This window comes from Tachyglossus aculeatus, chromosome X2, assembly GCF_015852505.1.
Source record: "Tachyglossus aculeatus isolate mTacAcu1 chromosome X2, mTacAcu1.pri, whole genome shotgun sequence".
Taxonomy (NCBI): Eukaryota; Metazoa; Chordata; class Mammalia; order Monotremata; family Tachyglossidae; genus Tachyglossus; species Tachyglossus aculeatus.
In genome coordinates, this window is record NC_052100.1 from 12,004,876 (window position 1) to 12,032,450 (window position 27,575).

The window sequence follows — 27,575 nt, forward strand, 5'->3', positions numbered from 1 at the left end:
TCTTCCTCAAAAATCTCCAGTGGTTGCCTATCAACCTCTGAATTGAGCAAAATCTCCTCACTGTTGGCTTCAAAATTCTCCATCACCTTGCCCCTTCCTTCCTCACCTCCCTTCTCTCCTACATCTCAGCCCACACATTCCTTTCCTCAGGTCCTAATCTTCTCACTGCACCTTGTTCTCACTTGTCCCGCCGTTGACCCCTGGCCCACGTCCTACCTCTGGCCTGGAACGCCCTCCCTCCTCAAATCCGCCAATCACACTTCCCTCCTTCAAAGCCTTAATGAAGGCTCACCTCCTCCAAGAGGCCTTCCCAGAGTAAGCCCTCCTTTTCCTCAGCTCCCCCTCTGCATCACCCTGACTTGTTCCCTTTGCTCTATCCCCTCCCTGCCCCCCAGAAGTTTTGATGTCCGCCTCCCCCCTTCTAGACTGTAAGCCCGTTGTGGGCAGGGATTGTCTCTGTTGCTGAATTATACTTTCCAAGCACTTAGTACAGTGCTCTACACACAATAAGCGCTCAATAAATATGATTGAATGAATGAATAAGAGCTCAATAAATACCACTGATGAATTGAAAGATTGTAAGTAGTTTTGTTCAAAGCAGTACTTTAATGAGGAATGAATGATAGAATATCATTGTGTGTCCTAGTTGACATGTAAAAAGCAAGTAAGGAAAGGCATCTAGTTGAGCCACTGAGTTTCACTGGATCTGTTACCTCATTGATAATTATTTGGGAATGGAACTTGCAAAATTAGGGGAAAGGCCTAAAATTATCCTTGAAAACTAGGTTGCAAAGCTAATTAGGCATGCTTTTAGGTGATACTGAAATTGTTTAGTGCTGGCAAGGTGTTGTAGAACAATTGTACTATGGGAAGATGTCTTTTTGTTTCTTAGTTCCTGAAGGAGGCTCCTGTCAGGCTAGCAGTGGTTCCCGTGAGAATCAGGTGGCTACAGTTGAACAAGAGAGGTCTTATGTAGATCCAAATGTGGTACCAGTTCAACAAAATGCATTCACTTCCTCAAACTATACCATTTCGGTGGAGACATCTGGTAAGAAAAATGTCACTGATTGTTGACCCTTAATGATTGATTATTTCGCCCTTGCACTAGATTTGCTCTCTTTATTCACCCCTCCCTCAGCCCCACAGCACTTAATGTACAGAGCCGTAATTTATTTATATTAATGTCTGTCTCCCCCCTCTAGACTGTAAGCTCATTGTGGGCAGGAAACATTTCCCAAGTGCTTAGTACAGTAGTGCTTAGTACAGTGCTCTGTATGCAGTAAGTGCTTAATAAATATGATTATGAACTAGAGTTCAACTCGTGTCAAAGATAAACTTCACAGAAATTGACCTCTTCTTTACTTCTGCTTCCCAGGATCAATTTCCCTAAATTATAATCCACCCGCAGAACCAACATGTAGCAAAGGCTCTCAGCCACCACCTCAGCTTCAGCCCAAACCACCTCTGTCGCAGCCGAAGCAGCAGTCTCTTCCATCGACTTGGAAGCCTTCCACACTTGTAGGGGACAACAATCGGGCCAACGGCCCCAGAAATTCTGGTAGCCATTCCAAACAATCTTCTCATCAAAGTAAGCCACTGTTTCCCAAAGACCTCTTCAAGGAGCCCTTCATTCTCTACTGTGATATGTGCAGGACCAGTTGTTCTGGCCCACAGGTCAGCAAAATCCCTCCTTAACACCTCTCCTGTCAATCTGTCTTGCATGGTTCTTCTTTACTTGAGATTAAGAAATTTATGAATTGCATTTTCTTCAGTGGATTAGGGGAAAAGATTAGTGGCCTACCCTCTCAGTCAAGCAAAATGTTGGATTCCCTAAAAGGACCTCCAGCTAGTTTCTGTCTATGTGTACAGGCTGTCTCGTACACATGGGAAGTCTTGTATGTTTTTGGGTTTGTTTTTTTTTTTCCCCACAAGTGCCTAGAACTTAAAACTGTGATTACAGTGTAGTTGAAGAACTGGAAATTTGGCATGGTGCTTATGTTCTTTATTTTCAACTTGTACTACACCTATGTTATCTTGTACTGTTTTAGAATTCTTCCCCCCTACTGTTCTTGACTGGTAAGTCCCTTTTGCTTTTCCTATGTGACAAGAGTGGTAGCTTGACTTTCTTCCCCACCTCCTTTAAATAAGAATGTTGGTTTATCACAATGATCAAACATAAAACTGGCTTACACATTTCTGGAAAATACTAGGTAAATAGAGGGGCCGAGAGTTGTGAGGGAGATTTTAAAATGGGGCATGTAAATGGTTACCTAGAGGTCTGTTTGTGGTTGCAAGCTGAATTACTCCCTTACTAAAAAGAAATGATACAATGATGTTTCAACCTGATCTGGGATTATAGCATCCATATCTGGAAAAATTATTTGATCTAACAATTGTCTTTCATATTCTCTGTGACCAGCCACTAAGGCTGTGTTGCTAATGAACTGATTTTTTTTTCAATGACTGGTTCTAGAGACACAATATTTGTCTGGTGCTTGGGTTAACAACTCTGCTTAAACCATTTTGCTCTTTGATTTCAGACTTATTGGGAGCATTTAGAAGGGCAGAAGCATAAGAAGAAAGAGGTAGCTCAAAAATCGGGTGTCTGGAAAAACAGCAACCAGCAACAACTTCTTTGTGCCCTCTGTGATGTTTACTGCTCAGGAGAGGAGTCATATTTAGCACATATTAATGGAGCTAAGCACCAGAAGGTATGGATGGTTGCAGAAGTTCCTGGTGCATTTCCCTCTTGTATAATATTTAAAACATGAAGAAGCAGAACATGCACATGTTCCTGGTCTGTTGTTTCCCCTCCTCCCACCATCTTCCCTCCCAAATATCTAACTTTGGAAAATGATGTAGTCTTGAGCTGCAAGTGGACTTGGGTTATACACTCACAGCGAATGAATATTTTTGAAAATGAAACTATTTAGGCAGCTTTTGAAATTTGGGACTGATTCCAGTAAAGGTTGTGGGTATATTTTGATAGTCTACAAAAATGCAGTCATCCCATTGGTTCTTCTATTGGATAGAACACTATTGAGATATTAGAAAATATTCTTCCTATAACATACATCTGTCTGGATTGTAATGCACACATGTTAACCGTATTACAACTAGCCACCAATTCAATAATGCTTTAAATCAGCAGCTATCACATAGGGATGTCATCATCTCATGTGTGTTTCACCTTTTTGGCCTGAATGATGGGTTACTTTTTAGCACTGAGTGCAGCGCAATATATTTAGGGAGCACTCAAGAAATTCCATTGCTACTGCTACTGTTCATTATGTTATAGACAATTTTAAGACCTATTTGAAAAATATGATAGTTGAAGATGTATTATATGCTATGCTGTGGGCATGCAAACTCTAATTTACCCACCAGACTGGTAGATAATCACAAAAACCTCATTTAAGCCTTTTGCTTAAGCTGCTTTCCCCCCCAGAACTGACTAGAGCTACTAACACTTAAGAGTTGACTGATTTGAATTCCACCTCTTCTCCCTTTTCCTTCTCGCCTACTTGCAGAATGTTGGTAGGTAGCAACAAGACCAAAAATGGGTAGTAAGAGAAGCAACTGATTTATTGGTCCCCGAATAATGAGAATTCTCTGTACTGTGAAGCATCCTTGAATGTGCCACAAAAGAAAACTTGGTGCTTGAATATTGACTGATGGTTTAAAGGTTGTTTTCAGAGAATCATTAATGCCAGTTAAATGTTTTGTTAATTTTGTACTTACAGCCATTCAATTTACAAGCTCAATTTTAAGGGGGATATGGCTTTTCACCTTGGTTCAGTTATTTGGGGACTCAGAGAACCAGATATGTTTTTGTAGCTAATGAAATATCCCTTGGTAGAACAGCTGAAGTTCCTTCTATGTTCTGACAGAATTCACTGCTGTATAGTCTCCCTGATGGATTGCCATATGATGTATTTCAGGTTCTTAGTTTATTTGTAAAGTTGGACAAGCACATTCCTTCCGCGGAGCCTGTGATAGTGAACCGTACTCCTGCTCCTGTTACTGAGACCCCACCTGCTCCTGGTACTGCGACTGCTTCTGCCACCACAAGTAAGTCAGTTCCCCATGCCTCTGAATGTCGCCTCTGACGCATCAGCAAAAACAACACATGTAAGCCAGTACCAACAAAGAAACCAGATATACACATCTCTTTAAATTTCATTTTTAATGGTAAGTCATGGTCCAACCCAACTCTTCTAGTACAAGAACCCTTCTCTTTATTGCTGCTGATGGAACACTTCCATCATGTTATCTTTTCCATCAGGCTTAAGGCTCTAAGACCCAGAAAGACTCCTTGGTGATCAAGGTTTTTGAGATCTAGTGAGATGTGTAGTTTACAGTCAGGATTTCTGTTTAAATGAATTAGACCCTGAGATCCCATTTGGAAATAGAGACTGTTATAGAATGAAAAACCTGTAAATTAGGAAACAAGGGCCTGTGCCCTATGCCCTTACTTGCTGGGAATCAATTAGTGGTATTTATTGAGGGCTTGCTATTTGCAGAGGAGAGTACACTGTAGTAGGTAGATGTAATCCCTGGGCTGAAGGGTCTTAAAATCTAGTGGGGGAGACAGATATTAAAACAAATTACAGGAAGAGGGAAGCAACAAAGTATAAGGATATGTTCCTAAGGTCTGTGGAGGTGGGTTGGGTGGGAAGATGCGGGATTAGTCAAGGGAGGCTTCCTAGAGAGGTTATTTTAGTAGGGTTTTGAAGTGGGGAAGAATGGCGGTCCATCAGATGTACAGCGAGAGGGAGTGCAGGAGCCAAGGGGTCGAGAGTGGGAAGGTTGGCATTAGGGGAGTGAAGTGTGTGGGCTGGGTTGTAATAAGAGATGAGTGAGGTAAAATGGAAGGGGGAGAGCTGATGGTAAGGTATTTCTTTTTTGATGTTAAATGGATGGGCAACCAGTGGGGTGTTCTGAGGAATGGGGAGAAGTGCCAGGAAAAAAATAGAATGAGAAGGAATGATATGGGGGAAAGACTGGAGGCAGTGAGATCAGTGAGGAAGCTGAATATTTAATTCTCTTCCTGCTAGTCCTTTCCCTACCTGATTTGCATGAAGACTGCTGGCATTTTCCCACTTTGATTATGATCATTTGGCCTCCCTACCTAGGAGGATGTTAGAAGAATCCCTTTAGATAATAGTCATGGCTGTGCTTCTTTTAAGATAAAATATATTGAATGATTTCAAAATTTTGCATACTAGCCTTATGCAAGATATACAGTCCCCAGCCTTTCATTGAGGTAGATATTTCTAATATCAAAAAAGGTGTGCACTATTAAAATGCTATTGAAGCCCTTCCTAAAGTTCTGTTAAGTTGCTAGGTATTTAGTAGTTTAATGGATAATTTTGAATTTGAGCATATGGAGGATTCCTGATTTGAGCAAGGCTATCTAGTTGTCCTATCCATTAGTGGACAAATTGATTGTAAAGGCAGTGGTCTCAAAATTTTCTTGGATCTGTTAAACTTTTGACTTAAAAGAAACAACTGCTAGTCTCATGAAAAGTTTCAGGTGGATCATTTGGTCGCAGTTTTAGAGTATACAGTGGAACCACCTTATAATAATAATTGTGGTATTTTTTTAAGCGCTTGCTATGTGCCGGGCACTGTACTAAGCTGCTGGGGTGGGTATAGATAAATCAGGTTGGGCCCAGTCCCTTGTCCCACATAGGGCTCACTGTCTCAACCCCCATTTTACAGATGAGGTAACTGAGGCACAGAGAAGTGAAGTGACTTGCCCACGGTCACATAGACAAGTGCTGAAGCTGGGATCAGAACCCATGACCTTCTGACTCCCAGGGCCGTGCTTAATCCACTACATCATGCTGCTTCTCTAATGAAATGAGTGATCCAATTTGGAAGTTTTTTGGGGGGAATACATGGGAAAATTGATCATATGGGATTTGTTGGGAAGAGGTTTTACTGTGTGGAATGAATGACTGCTGGGGTGGATTTATCATCGTCAATGGTATTTACTGAGTGATTACTATGTGCAGAACACTGTACCAAGTTATAACATTAGGAGGAGGCTTCAGATCACTTTGCAGCAGGTTATAAGTTATTTGATTCTTGTTCAGAGGCCATCAAGCCACTAGCAGCTGTTGGCAAAGAAAAAAAGAAGAACATTTCGAAGGTCACATTAAATTTGCCAAGTGAACGGAATACACTGTGCGCGTCCAACTTGCAGCCAGTCGGACGTGACTATGTGGAAGAGGTAATAAAACTGAAAGTTGTCATGTTGGTCATCTAAATAGGCAGGACTTCAGTTATACAAAGTATACCTGAGCCTATCATCAAATTATCGTGAGGTTTTGAATGTCAGACCTTTTTTAACATACATATTCCAGTCAAATCATTTTATAGCTCCCCATAGCCTTCATTTTAAAATCAGTATGCTTGTGTGGACGGATAAATCCTCTAATTCAGCCTCCCTGGGTCCAGGCAAAATTATACCTAAGTAATTCAGAAAGGTGGAAGTTTTGCTCTTCAGGAGTAGAAATTCCACAGCTTCTTTGGGTAGCCTGTTCCAGTACTTAATCACCCTCATTGTTGAAAAAAGTATTTCTAATGTTTAACCTAAAATAGTATTTTAATCTTGTTTTCAGAGTATTTCGGTGATGCTTTAAGATTTGGAAGAAAAGGGAGTGTCTGATTAACTCCACCAATTATTATTTTTTTAATTTGGAGGTTTTGCTAATGGTTAGAGCAGGAACTTTTAAAGGGCAAAATTTTCTCAACTCATATTAAGCTAGGGTAGGTCAAACAGCCTTTTTGTTTTAGTAATCCAGAAATAACCATGAATGGACCTCAGAATCACGTTAAACGGATATCTTATTTTCGGGGCATGTGAGGGTCTCAAAGCTGCCACCAGAATGGAGTTTTCTGTTTTGTACACCTTTTAAAAAAAACTCGTTCCAATGTTAGAATTAATTTTAGAATTTAGAGCATTTTCGTTGTTTGGGTTATCTTATAAACTGTAAATGTTAAACTGAATGCCTTGTGACTTCAGGTGCGAAACCGTGAAGGAAAATTGATGCAGTTTCACTGTAAACTGTGTGACTGCTTTTGCAACCATACAAATACCAAGGAGATGCATCTGAGAGGGCGCCGACATCGACTGCAGTACAAGGTGGAGTTTTGAATAGTTCACTGCTGAATCCATAAGGGTGTGGTTAGAGGAAGTAGTAAAAGGGAGATAACTACTATTGTTTTGTTGCATTCAAAATATGGTGGAACCATACTCAAAAGTATTCTAGATGTGTGAATGTGGACAATAATATTCAAAAAGGAATATTTGAAATGTCACAATTCTTATAATGAGAGTGGGGAGAAAAAAGGTAAGACCTCTCAGTTGACAGAGGCAAATTCTCTGGCTAGAATATCACGTTATACCCCACAGATTCTGTAGTTAAATCTCATCCCAGTAGGAACACCTGCAAGACTGGCCAAGTCTCAGAGTTCTGGTTACACAAGAGAAATAAGAAAGTGGTTTAAATCTCTTTGTTTCCCACTCCTAACAAAGCCACAGCTGTATGTTGAAACCCATATGGCACGAAACACCGTATTCAGTCACCTTGAAGTTTTAAACGTTCAGTACCATGTATTGCAGTAGAGTAACAGAAGGTATCTACACTGATCCTGGCACCAGGGATTTCAGCCCAAGAGGTAGTCAGCCTTCTGTATGACTCATTTTTCTTCTGTATGGTGTTCTCTTCACATCCATGGTACCATCACACAAGATTTGGGGCATTGGGCAAAACCTGGAGTTTCAAAGGTCGATAATGAAAATCTGGTAGGAAAATAGTGAGACTATATTCTTAATAAAAAGTCTGAAATATTTTCGGTGAATTTTGGTCCAATAACCGTAATGTTGTTAGAATATTTAGTCAGCCACACATTTGTCACTTCAAGACTGATGTTCTCAAACTAATGTAATCTAAATACAAATACTTCTGAAGTGTGATATCCATACATAATGCCCACCAAAAGGCTGTCCTTTAATTGCTTCTTCACTTAAAAATATGTTTTTAAAAGCATAATAAAATCATTCATAAGAATATTTCAGTCACAAGTAGTAAGATTATGTTAAAATCTAGTCACATGAAATAGGGCTTCCAGTTTTTGGCTGCCGTGCTGAATAATGATTTCTCATGAATTTCTGCTTTTGGTTCCCCTTTTGAGATCACAGTTTTGCATATATTGCTGTCCACCTTGACAAGCTCTCGACTTTGATTTACACACAAAATAACTGGATTTCAGGTGCAGCAGGGAGCTCTTTATTGTGCTTAGAAGTTTAATGTCAAAAATTTGCATTAGGGGTGATAAAAAGATTCTGCCATCTGTTTAGCTTCATTGGGAGTTTATTTGGAAATGTCTGCACCACTCAGTCCACTACTGTGAATGCTAATACAAAAGACCTCTGTCATGAAATAGTTTTTTTTGGATTAAGCCTCATGCCAATCACCAGCCAACCCCTTGTCAGCCTAAAACATTTGAATTTTCAGTGAGCAGCTCTTAAGGTGTTGCATGAGAGCAAATACAAAGTGGTTGGAAATTGCAGCAATGGTGAGAATTTTACCGCAGGAAATTGCACCGTGCACATTTTGGTGCAGGTGTTGATCACTTGTCCCAAGTTTGGCCAATGAGTCGGGAAATCCAGCACATTCATATAACTGTTGCTGAGAAAAAATTTGGAGATCTTTTGCACTAAATGCAACATTGATCTTCCCTAAATTTGAGAGATTGCCATTCTTTAAGAAGCATGGCATAAAAAAAATCAAGCATTTTACATTGAAAAAAGTGAAATTCTAGAATATTAAACCTAGAAGGAAATGTAGCATTATTACTACTGCTATTGTTAATAATATGTATTAAGTGCTTACAAAATGCCAAGCAGTAGGGTCAATACAAGCAAATCCTTTTAGACAGGTTGAGTCCCACAAGGGCCAGAGACCCTGAATGAGGTTGAACGCTAAGAACTGTTATGGTTTAAATAAACTGTATACAGGTTTCTCAGTGCTAAATATCTATGCGGAATGGTCTGTATATCATTTTGGCTTCCAGGATACGTAGTTTTAGTAACAATTCTTTTCCATGGCTGCCCCTGCCATTTCAAGCCACCCATTTCACTCACTAGCCATCCTGGTGGGCCCATCATGTTGTGTTTCACACTCTTAGGAGCCCATTACAGTGAGCCACATGTTTGTCCTGATTTCATCACCCATAATCATGGCTTTTATTTGGGTGAACAGTGAATGAGCAAACTGGGACAGGAGCAAGGAAATTGACATCTCTGGGAAAGAAATTGGAGTTTTTTGATGGATTGTCTAGCATGTTTAAGTGAATAAAGAAGGTGTCGGGAACTGTGGGCTGAACAAATCTACTGAGGCAATTATAGAAAGTGAAGATAGCAACGCAAGAGAATCCGTGGATCGCCTAACCATGTTACATTAGCCTTTGGTCTTATGCACCATGGCTTTGTCAATCAAAATCTCTTGGGAGTGTTATCCCCAGCTATTGGCAAGGGAAAGCTGTATGATAAAAAACAGCCTTGTTAACAGCCTTCTGCTTAGGAACAGAATAGATCATCATCTACATTTCCCTTCTCTTGCCCTTGGGGAAATTCTTGGACCTTCAAAAGATAGCAGCTTTGGGAGGGAGAAGGACAATGATGGGGCATAAGATTTTCTTTCATTCTCAGTTCAAGAATTCTGGGAAAAGAGTAACAGTATTTTCTAGAATTGTGGTCAGTGAGGTATCATTCTGAACTTTAATAGTCTTCAATTTTGTTGAAACAGGAACCACATTAAAGTTTATTTTTTGCATTACAGTGGGAGCATAGCAAATGGATTTTCATACACACTTTTGATATTTCTGAAAAGTTTTGAACCTTATGATTTTTTTTTTTTTGCAGAAGAAAGTGAACCCTGAATTTCCAGTGGAGAACAAATACCAAAAGAAAGATCAGAAAAACTCTGGAAAGATGAAGAAACGGAGGGATATGAAGAAACTAGAAGAAGAGAGGGAGCAGCTATGGTATTTGGAAATGAAGTCAATTATCCAGTAGAAATCCACAACTCTGTGGACTTTCTAAAGTGGTCTTTGACTTGTGCATAGTTTTTTGCCTTTTTTCAAGCCACAAGTGTTGCAGTGTTATAGTGACCAGTTGTAGTACCGTGTTTCTGTTGCCTGGCTCCCGGCCCCCTTTAGCTCTCTAATTAAGCATCTCTAATTATCTATAAGTATATGCAAAGACTGCTTTTGGAATTGCTTTATGTGGTTATCATAATAGTCAAAACACTATTAATTGAATGTTGCCTGAATTTTATTGGCGATTTCATTCATTTGGATTTGGCCGTATTTTTATTAATTTCCGATGTAGTTTTCCACTAGTAATGAGTCAGAATACTAAAATGGGAGTGTTCACATTCCTAGAATAATCAGTTGATTGATCAGTGGTATTTATTGAGCATTTGTTGTGTGCAGAGCACTGTACCAAATGTTTGGGAAAGTACAACAGAGAGTAGGTAGACCCGATCCCTGTCCCCAGAGAGCTTGCAGGATAGTGATGTATTTTGTGTATTATTTTTGCATCATTAAAATGGTACAGCTTATTTCTTATTTAGAAAACCTAGCGTTTCAAACAGCAGTGTTGCTGGTGACTATGCCATCTCCTGTCTAGGTACTATGTCGAGGATATATACTGTAAGTGGCTAGAAGAAGAACAGCTGTTTTGGGAAGACCGTAAACACCGGTGTCCTGCAGACCTGTATCCACTCCGCCCCTTAAGAAGACCTACAAAGCCTGTTTCATCACTTTTGGTAAGTCGTCAATCAGTAGTATTCATTCAGCACCTACCTACTCTGTGTAGAACGCTATCCTGAGTGCTTGGGAGAGCCCCACCAGAAGCAAAAGAACTGGTCCCTGACTTCAGCGAGGATTTACAATTGATGGGTGGAGACCGGCAGACACACATTATTTATAAATATTGAGAACAGAAGGAAGAACAAGAATATATTAGATAGCAGATTGTGTCAGAGAGGTCAAGATGGAATAGCTGAAGAAATAATTGAGTGTACAATTTATCGTACCAATGGGAAGCAGCATGGTCTAGTGCAAGAAGCACAGGCCTGGGAGTTGGGGGACTTGGGTTTTAATCCTGATTAGCCACTTGCCTGTTCCATGATGGTGGGCAAGTAACTTAACTTCTCTGTGTCTGTTTCCAAGTTTGTAAAATGGGGATGAAGTATCTGTTCTCCCTCCTGTTTAGACCGTGAGGCCCAGGTGGGTCAGGGACTGTATATAACCTGATCATCTTGTATCTACTCCAGTGATTGGCATAGAGTATGCTGTTAACAAATTTCTCAATCTCTCTCTCTCTCTCTCTCTCACACCCACACACACACACACACACAAAAAAAAAAATGGGTGAAAGGGAAGCTGTTGGATTGACATGACGTGAAGCAGGGAGACCAGTGAGGTGACTGATACAGAAATCTAATCATGCTATAATGAGAGTTTGAACCCAGGGGTGGATGTATGGATGGAAAGGAATGGGCTGCTCTGGGAAATGTTCAGGAAGAACCAGTAGGATTTAGCAGTTGATTGAATGAGATTGCTAAAAGACAGTTAGGTGTCAAGGATAACACTAAGATTGGTGGCTTCTTGAACAGAGAAGATGGTGATGGGAGCATTTAGAACAGTGCTTGGCGCATAGTAAGCGCTTAACAAATACCATCATTATTATGGTATGGTATGGAAGGAAAGTTAGAGGCAGGAATCCATGTAACAGGGAATCTGAGGGAATGCTGTCTGCTTTAGAGTTTCTTGAGAGAAGGAAATGCTCTGTATTGATGCTACAAAGTGGGGGGTACATTCTTGCAAGACCCTACTTTAAGGAAAATGTGCATTGTAGCCTTCACCATGTTTGGTGTGTATATGTGAACATGTGGTTTCTTCGAACACTGGGGTGCACTGTTTCTACAAAATAGATGTTTCAGTAAAGAAGGCAGGTCTGAAATGCTAAAATACTACAAAATGAATGATTGCTGATTTACTTCTATCCTTTGAAATTCAGGGGCTTTGATGTTCACCTGAGTGTAGGATTCAATCATGCAATGGTATTTATTGAGTGTTTACAGTGTTCAGAGCACTGTACTGAGTGCTTGGGAGAGTAAGAGAAGCAGTGTGGCTCAGTGGAAAGAGCACGGGCTTGGGAGCCAGAGGTCATGGGTTCTAATCCCGGCCCTGCCACTTGTCAGTTGTGTGACTTTGGGCAAGTCACTTAGCTACTCTGGGCCACAGTTACCTCATCTGTAAAATGGGGATTAAGACTGTGAGCCCCATGTGGGACAACCTGATCACCTTGTATGCCCCCCAGCACTTAGAACAGTGCTTTGCACGTGCTTTGCACATAGTAAGTGCTTAACAAATGCCATTATTATTATTATTATTATTATAGTAAGTGCTTAACAAATGCCATCATTATTATTATTATTATTACAGTACAGTAGAGTGGGTAGATCCGATCCCTGCCCACAAGGAGTTAGCAATCTAAGGGGAAGTCTTAGCTTAACAAGAAGTCTGCTTTTTTTTCTCTTGCCCTTACATGATCTCCTTCTGCCCTTTTATCTACCAAGGTATTATTGAAAATGCATTTCTTTCTCTCCCTTAGGTCAACGAATGGTCACATGCTACTATGGACCAGCACATTATGATGAAACATTCCAGTATCTACCCTACGGCACACGAGTTACAAACCATACAGACGGTGGTGTCCCATTTGGAGCAGGCCCTCAAGCTGGTCTCTGACTCGCTAGCTTGTGAAAAAAGAAAAATGCTGAAGAAAAAGAGCAGGTAACCCATTTGTATGATTTCTTTGGGTGAATAGTCTTTATTGAAGAAAGGAGGATGGCTGGGGTGGTCAAGGTGATGAAGAGAAAATAAAGTATGTGCAGTGGGTTCCAAAAGAGAAAAATTTTCAGCTGAATTAATCTCCAAAAATGTCGTTACTATTCTTTTTCTCTCTTCTTTTCCTTTTCCTTGCCCCCGCCCTCATGCTGGGAAGGCAGTTATTTGTTTTGCACCATTTTGCAAGGACAGCAATACCACTGCCCAATGACTAGTTCGGCATAAGAAACAACCCTGGGGCATGTGATCCAGACCATGGTGCAGATGCAAAAATGCCTAGATTGAGCTCAGAAAGAGGGAGGTGGACTCCATGGACCGAGCCTAAAGAAAACCGAGGCGATAGGTATCAACCTGCACCAGAGAAGCTGTACACACACAACCAAAAATTCATACTTACAACACAGAGCTTATAGTTGTGAGAGAATTCTGTTACCTCAGCAGCACACTGACCAAGGACACAGTGATAGACAAGGAAGCAGAAAACCTAATCAAGAAGACCAGCACATCCTTTGGGAAATTGTGAAGCAGTTTGTGGTGGCAATGTGGTTAACTTAAAATTGTGCATGTTGTCTTCCCGGCTTGTATCTTTTCCCCAGGAAAATAAATTTTGCATGTGAAATTCTGATGGGTGTAACACGAGTTGGGACCCTCGCAAAGGGCCTTCTTCTCCATGGAGACAGGGACATTCACCTCATCCTGATCTCAGCTGAGAAACCTACAAAGACTCTCTTAGAGAAAATCGTAGAGAAGTTACCGGAGAAAATTTTGGTAAGGATTTTTCTATATATCTTTTGGTGAGAAAGTAATGACAACTTCAATTGGCAATAGGTAGTTGGAGTACTCAGATTAGATCTCTTTATAAAGTCATTTTAAAGAGCTGCTCCCTGCTGGTCTGTCCTCCTGGGTCTGCTGGTATCCCAGTGATTAATGTTGGGGGGCAGAGAGTGTTGCCAGCCGTCAGTGTGGGGGTCTCTACCCTGGGCCCATGACATGTCAATAGACTTGGCTTCCCTGTATTTTTTTACCCTGCTAATTTCAATTTGGGGAGAAGGGAACATATGGAGAAGGAGTTGATGTGACGGTCTCCCTTCTAAGACAGAGCTTCTGGCTCATATTCCCAACCACTTTGCCTCTTTTCAGCCTTTTTGCAAGGCACTCCCATCTTCAACATTTTTATTTTCTCTATCCATTATTCCTTCCTAAACTGCTTGTAAAAGTATATTGGTGCATAAAAAGGCCCACTCCTATCTCATAAAAGGGCTATTGTGGGTTATTTACTACACACCTTAGTTGCTCCATGAAGACCAAAAAGAAGTGAGTTTTGGGTGTTGTATTCAACCTTCTCCTGGCCATTTTGCCCCACCACACCAAAATACCCATTGCAGTGTTTTCCCACCTACCTCGATGGTCTCTGTGAAGGAGCATCTTGGAACAGGGTGCTTGGCTGTTTTTAACTTTAGAAGGTGTGGGAATGGAAGCAAATGGGGCCTGGAAGCACTGAGAGGAAGTGACTGGAGGGAGAACCTGGATCCTCGTATGTTGGAGATGGCAGAGGAGGAGCAAGTGTAACAGGAAGGACTGACCAGAGAGAGGTTTGGCTTTGAGAGAGGGTGACGGACGACTGGGGCCCAGGGACGAGGTACAGAGCCGAGTTATAACTACAGTGTCATTAGACTCTTGGTCTTTAAGTGTGGGTCTCTTGGCAGATAAGACAGTTCAGTGTTTTGTTTAAACCCAGATGTTAACTGATGACAAGTATGAGATCACACCTCAGACTGAAGAAGCATGTCTGGTCGTTACTTCATGTGGGGAGCCCAAACTGCAAGTCAAAATTTCAATCACATCACCTCTCATGGAAGACAACCCCAAGGCTGTTGCTAAGAAAGGTAAGTTCCATGTGATCTTGTTTGTTCAAAGTTGCTTATACAGCCTACCCATTTCATCTCTTAAATATGGTTCTATGAGTGTATTTTCCTGGTGTCAAACTAAGAAGGGTAAAAGCCTTCTAAGTATGCTGCTGAAAATCAGTCAGTAGATTTATTGAGCAACAAACGTGCAGAGCACTGTACTAAGTGCTCAGGAAAGTACAATAGAATGAATAGATCTGGTCTCTGCCCTCCAGGAGCTTACATTCTAGTAGGGGAGGCAGACACTAAAGTAAATCTGCCTTGATGATCTTGTACTTAGTAAGCACAGTGCCTTATGCAAAGTAAGCACTTAACAAATACTTCTATTTATTTTAAATGACAGGAGGATGAAGGAAAATGGGATAGGTACACAAGTTAGTGCCTAAGTTATAGGGTATGGAAGGTATGTACCTAAGTGCTACTGGCAGTTGGGAGTATGTCAGTGCTTAGATGGCACAGATGTATTGAAATGGTAGTTGAGAGGATATAACTGGGGAGATTAGAAATGAATTGGTGAAGTCTCCTGGGTGTGATTTCTGAAAGGAGGGTTTGAAGATGGGTACACGTAACGGAAACCTGATGGAAAAATGGATGTACTGTCCAAAAGTGAGTAGAAAACATTAAATAGTAGACCCTGTTTACTTTCTGAGCCAACACTATGGAGGGCAAGAGCTGACCAGTAAAAACTAGTTGACATTCTTCGGTGGCTTTGCCCTGAGGTGAAGGATGCTCCTCCCTTCTTCCCTGCCATCCCATAATGGGTGTATAGGGCCCAATTAGGTGGATGTACAGGTCAAATGGTGTGTTGTGTGGAGGGAGCACAGGAGGGGAGGGCTGCTGGAAAATGCATGACCAAAAAAATCCCAGTTTGCATGGGTCCACAGGTGGATTTCTGCTGATTTTTTTTTTCTCTTCCTCCCCACCCCTCTTCCTACCCCGAACCAGCCGTTTGGTCAGATTGAATATGAAGGTGAAAATGGTGGCGTCATTAAGAGGCTTGTGGGTTTGGGGGGTGAGAGTTTTGGGGGCTTTTTTGTTAAGCAACTGAGAGAGGCAGGGTTGTCTTCTAGAAAGAGCATGTGTCTGGCAGTCAGGAGACCTTGGGTACTACCTCCCGGCCTGCTGTGGGACCCTGGGCAAATCACAACTTCTCTGTGTTTGTTTCCCCATTTGTAAAATGGGAATAATAATTACTGCCTCTCCCTACCTCATAGGGATGTTAGGAAGAAAAAAAATCATTGATGTGAAAAAATTAAATCCCTGAACAAATTCAAGTTGGTTATTTGCCATGTGCAACTTGGCCACCAAGAGTTTTCCACTTTCTAAGTAGAGAGCTAATGGGGATATTCTGCTTTCTCTAAATCAACAGCGTTTAAAGTTCTACTTTTTCTGCTAAAATATATTGCTTAGGAAAATGATCTAATGGAAAATATTTGCCTTCCAGGGTAGTTTTGTATCCTGACTTGTTTATGTAGTGTAATCAATCTAACTCCCCCTCCGAAGTTGCCAAAGCACAGCTCTCCATATCTTCAAATTCAAAGCCTTTGACATCACATTTTCTCCAGGAGACTTTTCCCTGATTTAATTTCTCTTCTGTCCAGGTTCTGCCCACCCAACGATTTCTTCAGCACCTCTGTACCAACTCTATACTTGTGTTCTCCCAACGCACTGCTGCATATATTTTACTTACCGTAATCCTTAAGTACTAACTCATATGTTTATCTGCTTTTACATCTTCCTTTTATCTATGTTTTTATCTGTAAGTTATTTTAGTTTCTGTCTCCCCTGTTAGATTGTAAGCTCTTGGAGTGAGTGGTGGGAGAATCATATCTACACACTCCTGTATTCTGAGTGGAGGGAGAATCATAACTACACACTCTTCTATTCTCTGAAAAACTTAGTACAATGTTCTGCACACAGTAGGCACTCAAATACTATTGATTGATGGTGATATACAATAAAAACTAAAGTAGAATGCTAATTGAATGTCTTGGATCATTCTGCCAATGGCAGTTGTCTCCCATGAGGCTAAAAGTACTTTATAAAAATTGTTTCATTCAAACAGAGTTTACATAATAATAATAGTATTTAAGTGCTTACTATATGTCAAGCACTGTTCTAAGCTCTGGGATAGCTACAAATTAGTTTGGACTCAGTCCCTGTCCCAAATGGGACTCACAGTCTAAGTAGGAGGGAGAACAGATATTGAATCCCCATTTTACAGTTGAGGAACTTGAGGCACAGAGAAGTGAAGTGACTTATCCAAAGTCATATAGCAAGCAAGTGGCGGAGCCAGAATTAGAACCCAGGTCCTTTGACTCCCAGGGCCAGGCTCTTCCCAACACGCCAGTGCTCTCCTATTTAGGTTTATAATAGTAATCGATCTAAATAGGTGGTATTATGCACATTTTATGTAGGGGGCAATTTAGGAACAGTCATCCAGTAAGTCAGTGGCAGAGAAGAACTCTTGTCTCCTTATACCTCGTGCGCCATAGCTTTAGCTTTGGTTTTTTTGGTAGAAGACAAAAGAGGACCTCAACCTGAACCTGCAGATCTTTTGAACCGGAACAAGTGCCTTGAGTCATTGACCGCTATCCGTCAAACCAAGTGGTTCCAGGTAATGGTTGAATAAATTGTTGTGTAATAAGATAAATTGGCTCTTTTGCTTAAAAAGGAAGAAGGCAGATAGGCAATAGTATACAATGTTGATCTCACTTGTCATAACCACTGCTTTTTAACCCAATGATTTTGGTGCAACAGTTGCTACCATTTTGGATCGGTATAAAATAAATTAAAAGAGAAGTTGTGGGATGTAGCACCATTGCTAATTATTCTGGTAAGTTCTTAGTGCCAAGAGATTTCCCTCAAACTGTTGGACTAGAGTGTGTGACCATTTTGCTAGCTATTCTGTTTGCGTAGGCGAAGATGATCACTTAAGCAGTATAGCCATTAACTTCAGGAGATTTAGCACTGATATTTTAGTCCTGCATTGAATTTCAGTTCCTATTTTGACAAATGAACATCTAGAAATATCTCTTACCAAATCACAATCAGACCAAAGCAGCTGATCTCATCAATGTTAGTGGTTGTAGCCCTTTTACATATTTATAAATCCATCATATCAAACTTGAGGCAATTTGTCCTGTTGTTGCAGCCTGAAACAACTACTTCTGTAAGTGCAACAAGTTTACAAACTCTCATTATTGGGGTTTCTCCCCAGTACAGCATACACATTTGAAATAGAAAACAAAATACATTAAGGCCTGTTGGAAGTCTGGCCACAGCATTTCTATTCTGACTGCTTTTGAAGGAGTTTAGCGGGTTTTGTCTTCTGAATCATACACTTCTATTTCCCGTCATTTTCCTTCTCTGTGGATTGTTTCTCCCCCTCCCAGAAAAACCAGTCTTCTTTCTCCAAAGGAGGGTAAGTAACATGCCAGATGATCACTCCGGTGGCCACTCCCAGTTACCCTATGAAGTCTTCCTTGGTGAGTTTGAGGGTTTGCTTCCTTGGAAAGCAAAGAGCCCAACCACAAGGAGGCCAAGCCCCACTCTCATCATGGGCTTAAGGAGGCTGGCCCCTTTCCCCTCCAGTTTCCCTCCTGACATCTTGCTGAGAGGACCTTAGAGACTTCACCTCAAGTAAATAAACTTCCTCTCCCATCCTCTCATCAGTATTACTAATTAGGCTTCCCATTCCTTAACCTTAATGGTGCCAACACTTCTTTGGCCTCACCCTTCACACCCTGTAAGATTGATGGGGCGGGGAATTGCCACTCCAAAGCTCTCCACTCTGTCTGCCTTCCAATGGTTTCAGAGAATCCAGCTCCCGCACATTTTTGAGGAGTGCTTGAGGACCTTTAAGAAAAGGAAAAGGGGTCATAACCTCTAAGATCCTAAGGCTTCTGTAGCTGAAGGGGCTGTGGTTTCTCACCCTGAGCTACAGGACCATAGGCTTCCTGCCCTGCCCCCACCCCCTCCCTGCTGGACTAGCCCTCTGGAGTTAGGGGAGGGGCGCCCAATCCTACCCTCAAGACTCCCTCCCCTGGGCCACAACCCTTCTGCCCCTGCCACCCCTCTTGCCCTTTCCTGGGGAGGCACCACGACTTACAGGCACAACCTAGCCCAGTCTTGTAGACTGCCCCATACGTGACCTCAGTATGGTCAGGTTTCACTCAATAACTGTGGTATTTGTGAAGCATTTACCCTGTGTCAAGTAGTGTAGTAAGCGCTGGGGTAGATGCAAGATCATCAGATCCCATATGGGGCTCATAGGCGGGAGAATAGGTATTGAACCCCCATTTTGCTGGTGAGAGAACTGAAGCATAGAGGAAGTTGTGACTTGTCCAAGGTCACAAAGCGAAGTGGCAGAGCCAGAATTAGACCCCAGGTCCTCTGATTCCCAGGCCTATGGTCTTTCTACTAGGCTGCACAGCTTCACTCTGCTCTGGGACCCCATCCCCTGCTCTTCTTGGGCTGAACTGGAAGGTAATCACCAACACGCCTCCCCCCTCCACCCCCACCACCACATTTTTTTGTCCAGGCTTTAAAACTTGATTTGGAACAACCATGCTTGTGTGGCCCTCTGCTAGGGAATCTTGTACTGGTTTCCTTCTCACCTCCATGCGCTGGTTTGGAGGTGGTAGCCTGGCCTGTGGAATAGCGTGGTCACATCAAGTTCCTTGGGAGTGTGCAAATAGATGCTTCGAGTCACAGTAACACCTAGAGGAAAGAGCATGGGGTTGGGAGGCAGGAGACTTGGGTTTTAATACCTAGTCCAGGCACTGGCCTGTTGTGTGACTTTGGCTAAGCTACTTTCCCTCTCTGGGCCTAAGTTTTCTCATCTGAAAAATGGATTAAGGTACCTGTTTTTCCTACCTCTTAGGCTGAGCCCAGTGTTGGCCAAGGACTCTCTGATCTGATTAATTTCAATCTCCTGCAGCACTCAGCACACCACTTGACATTTAGTAAACCCTTTGCAAATACTATAACTCTTCCCGCACTACATGGCCTTTTTTTTAAATGGCATTTGCTAAGTGCTTACTATGTGCCAAGCACTGTTTTAAGCGCTGAGGTAGATACAAGGTCATCAGGTTGGACAAAGTCCCTGTCCCACATGGGGCTCACAGTCTTAACCCCTGTTTTACTGATGAGGTAACTGAGGCACAGAGAAGTTGTGACTTACCCAAGGTCACACAGCAGACAAGTGGCAGAGCCCAGGATTAGAACCCAGGTCCTTCTGACTCTCAGGCCCGTGCTCTATCCACTAGCCCATGGTGCTTCTCTACACACAAACACATGCACATACTTCCCACTACTTTCTGAAAGAAAGGGGAAGATTTAATTCAGAAACTCTAGGGGACAATAAAAGAGAGGAAACATTTACAATAACAGGGCTCTGTCTTCTTTTTCTCTTTCTGTTGGAAATCTGTGTTGGAGTTGGCTGTGCTCTGAACATATCACTCCCCTAAAAGAAGCAAGCCCCACTCATATAGTATTTCCCTCCTGTAGCTATTCCTTCCCCACCTTACCTGGGAGCTTCAGTGAAATGTGTTAGGGTTGCCTAGACTTAGTCCAATAGCTTTCCCACTCCCTTAGTGCAGCACATGGAGGTCATGCCTCCCGTGAACTTGATGCTATAGAGGCAAGGCTATCAGATTTACCCCAGTGGCTTTGGGGGCTAGTTCGTCCCACCCCTTGGAGCTGGAAATGGGGCAGAGGTGTGGAACCTGAGTGCCAGCTTGACTCCATCTCTGCCAGCAAGAAGTGGGCCCTGGCCTGGGGACCTGTTGAGGTGAACTGTTGCTGGCAACCACCCTCCATCGCCAGTTTACTTGGGGCCCCCGCAAGAAAACCCCACAAAAGCCACAACCCCCTGCCTCAGCATCCCAGTACAGTTACCCAAAAAGTGAGTTTGACACCTCAAGCAATGTGGTTTACTGGACACTGGTTTACATGGCCATCCATCATGGGCCTGCCAGCCATTGGTCTCCGACCTGTGGAGTGATGCAGAGATCACAGTTTGGCAAGCCCCCCTTTGCCCCTTCCAACATCCCACTCTCCTCCCTGGTTCCACCCAAAAAGTGGGTCTGAAGAGCCAGGGAGGTGGTGGATTCCCCCTCAACCTTCTGCTTCTTTGTAACTGGTCCCCTCTTCTCACTTCTGACATGATTAGGTTATTTCCCCCCTCCCCCCTCGCCATCCTTTTCTGGCTCACAATCTTATCACCTTGCAGCCACAGACCACTATATACCCCAAGGGCCCCCAACGTGAACCATTCATTCTCTCTCCTGCTCCCAAGGGAGCAAGCTGTTCCCCCACTGTCATCATCAGCAAGCAGTGTTAGTGCTGAAAGCAGGCCAGCTAAGCCGGAGCCATCGTGGGTGGCCTGGCCCAGATGAATGAACCGGTGGCCGTGACCCAGGATGCTGCTGCTGCTGCTTTTCTGGTTCTCACTGGGGTCAGGTGGGGACAGTTTCCCTTGCATCAGATCCATCTGTTGGCCTTGTCCCTAACAGAGGCAGGGCAGTGAGAGAGATAGGAGGAGAGCCAGGAGAGGACAGTGTTCAAGAAGCCAGGGTTGGCTAGCATTTCCAGGAGGAGGTGGTCCATAGTATCGAAGGCAACTGAGAGGTTGAGGAGGATTAGGATGGAGTAGAGGTCGTTGGCTTTGGCAAGGAGTGGTCATTGGTGATGTTGGAGTAGGAAGTTTCCATGGAGTGGAGGGGGCTGAAGCTAGACTGCAATGAGTCAGGGAGGGAATTGGAGGAGAGGAAGTGGAGGTAGTGGGTGTAAACAACTCGAGGAGTTTGGAAAGTAATGGTAGGAAGGAGATGAGGTGATAAATGGAAGCTGCAGTGGGGTCAAAGCAGGGTATTTTAGGATAGGTGGTACATGAGAGCAGTGGGGAAAGGAGCCATTGGAGGCTGAGCAGTTGAAGATGGTCAGGGAGATGAAGGGATGGGAAAGTGTTGGATGCAAAAGGATGGGGTCAGAGGGAAGTGGATTTTGAGAAGAGGCGGGAGATCTCTGCTTGAGATACTGATGGGAAGAATGGGAGCATCAAAGAACTGAGGAAGAGGGAGGGACTGAGGAGGAGCAGGGGAGATTTGTGGGAGCTCATGCCTGTTCTGTGTTGTTTCTTTCCTCAAAGACTGCTGTTCATGACCTGCAGTCAGGTTTGATCATTATCCGGATTTTGCGAGACTTGTGTCAGCGTGACCCAACCTGGAGACCCTTCCCACAATGGGTAAGGAGAAGGAACATCTTAGCCAGTACCTGTTGAATAGTCCCTCTGAAATGAACTTATTTTATAGGCTTTCAGTAGGAATGGGAAATCCTTCAATTTTGCTAAAATACAAAACCATCTCTCCTGCCCTGCCCTAAGTCAGCTAATGATTAACGTGGGTGGGAATCATGTTGCATTTGGGACTACATTTTCTACAGAATTATGGAAACCTGAAAACAAATTTTCCTGGAGTAGTCAAATTGGAAAATGTATGTGTCAGATGAGAAACAGCAACATCTTGGCAAGAGGAGAGTGGGAGGATGTAATGACATCATGTGGAACGGAAAGGGGTGGCCAACTTTTCCCTGCCTCAAGATATCTCTGAGTTCTCTCTTACCCTCATCTGTTTTCATCTGCCTCTTAGTCTTGCCTTTGTAACTCTGTGTGGTGTCTCTCTCCCTGCTTGTAGGTTTTTCATAGACTACAGGATCTCTGTGGGAGCTCTTCTGGCCTGTCTCTTTCTGGGTTTGTCTCTCTGCCTCTATCGGTGTCGTAATCTAAGATGTGATTATGTTAATTTAAAAATCTCTTACACATCAGTCAAGCTTGTGGAGGAGGAAGCAGAGGAGTAGCAGTTTGTAGTGAGTAGTGCTTAGAACAGTGCTTGGCACATAGGACTTAAGAAATTCCATTATTATTATTACTGTTATTAGTGAGTGCCTATCGAAGGTATATACACTGTACTAAATCCTTGAAGTTCTCTGCCCACGAGGAATTTACACCCTAATGGATGAGTGTACGCTTCTTAAATATCAATTGTGAATATTTTTGCACAAGGTTACAGAAATTAGTGATTCAATTAGTGATTAAATTAAGACAATTAGCAGTGCTCCTGCTGGCTCAGCCTAGCAGTCCACTTAGCCCAGGATTTGGCTTCTAACAGTGGCACCAGAGAATGTGCCGTTTCCAGGGAGAGTTTTCCGAGACTTCCATAGGAAACTCGTAGTAACTGCCTGGAAGCCAACTAGTTAATTCTCCTTTCTCCAATAACCTGAATCACTTCTTTCTAGTCATTTATCACAAATGTATAAAATAGTCACTAAGAAATCTAAGAAGCGAAATGTAGCCAAGAAGTTAAAAAGATAGGAAAGTGAGATGGTCCATCTCAAACTCTAAGGATGGGTGTCAGGGAAAGCAATCATCACCCAGGTCCTCCAAACATCTTTTGTTACCTCTGTAATCTTGCAGTGGTTGAACCGTTGGACTGACCCAGGGTAACGTGGCATATGTTCTCAGGGTCATGATGATGGAAATCTGCTTTTTGCTGTCTTATCTTCTTTGCCTTCCTTGAACTTTTATTTTTCCTCCCTTCAGGCGCTGGAAATTTTGGTGGAGAAAGCCTTGAGCAGTGCAGTATGGCCTCTTAGTCCTGAGAAAGCCTTAAGGCGCACTTTCGAGTGTGTAGCTTCAGGAATCCTCCTGAGCGGTTAGTTTGAGACTATATCAATGGTACCTTTTCATATCTTAGCAACCCAAAGATTCGCAGAACAAGTGCAGGGTTGGATGTAGATTTAAGGGTTGAACATTTTCTTTTGGCCCAGCCCAACACTTCCTCTGGGCCAGAAGCCAGAGGTGAGCCCTCTCTGTCACAGGATCAGCAAGATTTATGCTGCGTCTTTTCTATGTGTGTGCATCTGACCCAGGCCAAATCTGCTCACCAGGTTCCCTGGATAATGCCTAGGCCAGCTGGTGAGGTCCCAAGACTGAGTGAGGCTTGGCCGGGAAGCAGCCCAGTAGGACCTAGTGGGCCAGGCTTCTGTCTGCCAGTCTCGTGAGCTTCTCCGAGCTTCCCAGTCGGCTGCTAAGTCTTCCAGGTCTCTGAGTAACCCACTTGCCACCTCAGTGGGCTGAGGCAAGAAAGAGCAAAGCGAGGGAAGGTTATTTGTGTCACAGGGTAGGGGTGGGGATAAGTGACCACTTAAAACTCCTTCATTTGTGTTTTGCATTTGTCTTTCTTCCTTGGAGCTTCACTCATTTCATCCTTCCCTGTTCTTCTCAGCAGGTCCAGGACTTCAAGATCCTTGTGAGACTGAGCCAGTAGATACTCTAAAGCCCCTGACTCCTCAAGAGAGGGAGGCTATTACAGTCAGTGCCCAGGTAAGTAAGGGCAAGGGGGCATTTTTCTTGATTCTGGTAGCATTGGAGGTTCCACTCAAGCAATGCTGGCCCCCCAGCCATTTCAGCCAGGTAGAGGAACTAGCCTAACCTTCGGTGGCTTGGCAGGAAACTCAGAAACCTCGGCTTGTGGAGATGAAAACACGGATTTGATCAAAACCAAATTATGTCCTTGTACCTCTTCTTGCTCATTGAACAATTAGGCCTGCACACTTCAGTTGGGAGGAGAAAACTGCCGTTTTCAAAAGCTTTGGTACAAGTCAGCAGTGTCAACTGAATATTTATCGGGGGCCCCACCCTGTTGGAGGCAGAGCTGCCATTCGATTAGCTTGGGGTGATCATTTTAAGGTATTTCTCGAATCCAGAAAACCAGCTGGTTGGTTAGAGAAGCGGCCTGCTCTAGTGGATAGAGCATGGGCCTAAGAGTCCGAAAGAACTGAGTTCTAATTCCGGCTCTGCCACCTGTCTGCTGTGTGACCTTGGGCAAGTCACTTAACTTCTCGGTGCCCCAGTTACCTCATCTGTAAAATGGGAATTAAGACTGAGAGCTCCATGTGGGACACAAACTGTGTCCAACCTAATTAGCTTGTATCGACCCTGGTGCTTAGTACAGTGCCTGGCACATAGTAAGCGCTTAACAAATACCATAAAAGAAAAGGAAAGTTTTGAACAGCCATATGGAAAAGGAAATCAAGCAGTGGCCCAGATAGAAATGAAACTTCCTCGATCCTCACCTTTCCATTTCTTTTTTCTTGGTTTTTCTTAGGAACCTGTTTGAAGGACAGGGTTTTTTTGTTTTTTGGGTTTGTTTTAAGGTAGGGGCTTGTTTGTGTGTTGTTTGTTTTTAGTGAAATGAGCAGGAGAAGGAAATATGGATGAATAGGAGGGAAAAGAAGCTTCGGTATAAATTAGTTCAGGAACAATGTAAACGGTATAGGCTGAATCAAGTTGTTTTGGCCTCCAGGTTTTGGGAAACCATTAACAATGCCATTTATGCTTGTGTTTCTTCTTTCCCCACATCTAGAATGCCTTGCGAAATTTCGTGTTCAGGCAGATGCATAAAATCCTGGGAGATAACTATGAGGTATATCCTCCAGATAGTGTCCTGGAAAAAAGCAAAAGAAAATGGGACTATGGAAAGGCAGCCAAAGAAGAGGCTCAGGAGAAGAAGTACAAGAAGGGAGGTCGTGTCTAACTAGTTTAGGGCATTCACTAGGAGAGCCTTTTGTTACTTTAGCGGAACGTAGAGATGTCCATGTGCCTGCACACATGCTCTTTTCATATGTGTGTATGAATAAGTTTCTTCCTATTCTCTATTTAGTTTTTGACAATATTAAGGTTTTTCCCCCTCAAACAATTTATTCTAAGCAGTGTTTATCTTATGAAGTAGCATCATTCCTTAAGAACAAAGTTGCTTCGGGCAACTTTCTCCTCTGTACCTCCCCACCTTCTCCCCACTCCTGAAGAAACCCCCTCCACAGCAAAACAGGTAAAAGGAAGCCAGGCTATTTTTTTTCCCCCTTGAATTATTTCTTGCAGACTTGAAAAATAGGTCCAGTGTCATGTAGAAGAAAATGCAGGCTCTGGGTTTGAATGTTAAAATCTCTTCTTCCATCTTTTCCATCCTCCAGCTGGAGGATGGAGGGGTCAGAAGAGGATGTCTTTGTCCTTCAGGGAAGCAACGCTTGCCCAAGCCAAGGGAAGGCTCAAAATGATACTTGACCGTTTGCATATCAGACATGCCCATTTCACTGGGATCTAGAGTTCTCCGTTAGACTGGATCGACGTATAAAAGCCCCATTCACCGCCACATGAGTGTTTATCATGTGTGTATCACCACACACATGATAAAACATGAGTGTTTTATCTCATCTGGCTTTGAAGTTTGGACATTTGTGTAATTTTTTTATCTTTTTGGAAAGCACCCCATGTGTTCCAGTGAAGGCGAAAATGGACGTTGGACAAGGGCTGCTCTGTAAACAGTGGTAGGGTGAATAGTGCTAAATTAAAAAAAAATACCTGTTGACAATATGACCACTAACCACAGAGATTTTTCCACATACCAAAGAGTGCTTTCTGTAGAGAGATCAGTACGGTGAAGGGCTGCTTTGAAATTGTTTACTTAAAATGCGGTTTTGCCTTTCTTTGTTCCCCCCAAGTTTGAGCCGCCTTTCCAACATGAGCCAATTTGAAAACTTGGTGTTTTTCAATAACACCTCTCAGAAGTGGTTGGACTGCAACCCGGAAAGGCGTAGTGGCGCTTAATGTGCAAAGGGGTCCTAGCAACAGTAATGGGATTGGATAGAAGGGATCTGCTCCTGGAACTGGGTTTTTGAATCAGTTATCCCACTCTAGCAAACTAGGAAACCAGGGCAGGACAACCCATGTTAATTTGATTCAGCCTGTTTCTTTGTGGAGGGTTTCTCAGGTAGTTGATTGCCCAACGACATTTAAACAAATGTTGTGATTTAGGGTCACTCCGACGCATTTCATTTTATTTCCCTTTCTGTGTGGTAAAGTCTATAACATGGTTTTAATATTTTAGTGTTTTTGAAATGTTACCTGAAACAAACAAGGAAAAAAAAGTGAAAGCAAAATAAAGCCATGTTGTTTCAGTGTGTTTGTGTGTTTGTGTGTCGCGTCTTAATTAGCTACGCGCCCCCCACCCCCTGAGACTTTAGCCTCAAGCAGCTGTTTCAAATGGCATTTGCATGCCTCCTGACCCCACCAACGTGGCCACCACTTTGGATAGTATGAAGATGGTGCCTGAAACAGACCTTCCCCAGAATGATAGCTGTGGCATGCACAGCATCGGAGGGCCCTGTGCGTACACAGGGGCTATCTAATATTTCTCCACCCTGTAAGGGAAAGAGGGTGGCTGATGAAAGAGCTGGTGAGGGGAGGGGGAAAGACCATGAGGGGTCACGCACTTGGAGCTAAGCTCCACCCTCCAGAGGCTGCCCTGGCACTGCTGCCCCGGGTACCACCACTCACCCACATCCTACCAGCAAACACACCCCCAGGGACAAGGCAATCATAGGGGATTGGCAGCCTGGGGAAGGAGCCTGAATAGCCCAAAGCCAACAGATGAGGTAACTATGGGATTTCCTATGCCTCTCCTCCCCCTGACTCCCTTCCTGGTAATATCTGGCATGAGGGGGGTTGAGGATGGAGGGGTGGGGAAGGGGGGGCTTGAAGTTGTGGAGGTGAAGGGCGGGGGCCTCCCTGGCAGCTCTCTCAGGTGCAGCCATGCTCATCCTTACCCCTGAACTTGTTTGGCCTGGTCTGAGGTCCCAGGTGGCTGAATCCCCAGGTACTGGAGTTATCAAAGC

At 43.2% G+C, this 27,575-nt stretch overlaps 1 protein-coding gene across 7 annotated transcripts in view; it reads left to right on the forward strand.

Moving 5' to 3' along the window:
• The window catches only part of ZFR2 (zinc finger RNA binding protein 2), a 37,835-nt gene extending 10,972 nt beyond the window's left edge, over positions 1-26,863 (forward strand). Inside the window, exons 4-19 of one of the 7 annotated variants that reach the window (XM_038771570.1) lie at positions 893-1,048; positions 1,376-1,674; positions 2,541-2,711; positions 3,942-4,071; positions 6,102-6,238; positions 7,034-7,153; positions 9,938-10,059; positions 10,706-10,844; positions 12,698-12,879; positions 13,530-13,701; positions 14,672-14,819; positions 17,360-17,457; positions 21,994-22,089; positions 23,443-23,554; positions 24,128-24,225; positions 25,268-26,863. In XM_038771570.1, coding sequence (XP_038627498.1) covers positions 893-1,048; positions 1,376-1,674; positions 2,541-2,711; positions 3,942-4,071; positions 6,102-6,238; positions 7,034-7,153; positions 9,938-10,059; positions 10,706-10,844; positions 12,698-12,879; positions 13,530-13,701; positions 14,672-14,819; positions 17,360-17,457; positions 21,994-22,089; positions 23,443-23,554; positions 24,128-24,225; positions 25,268-25,438 — 2,351 coding nt within the window. In that variant the 3' untranslated portion in view covers positions 25,439-26,863. Of the gene's footprint in view, positions 1-892; positions 1,049-1,375; positions 1,675-2,540; positions 2,712-3,941; positions 4,072-6,101; positions 6,239-7,033; positions 7,154-9,937; positions 10,060-10,705; positions 10,845-12,697; positions 12,880-13,529; positions 13,702-14,671; positions 14,820-17,359; positions 17,458-18,235; positions 18,529-21,993; positions 22,090-22,537; positions 22,594-23,442; positions 23,555-24,127; positions 24,226-25,267 lie in introns of those variants that run through there. The other 6 variants (XM_038771571.1, XM_038771573.1, XM_038771572.1 and 3 more) reach the window with 6 other exon arrangements.
• Positions 26,864-27,575: the final 712 nt, after the last annotated feature.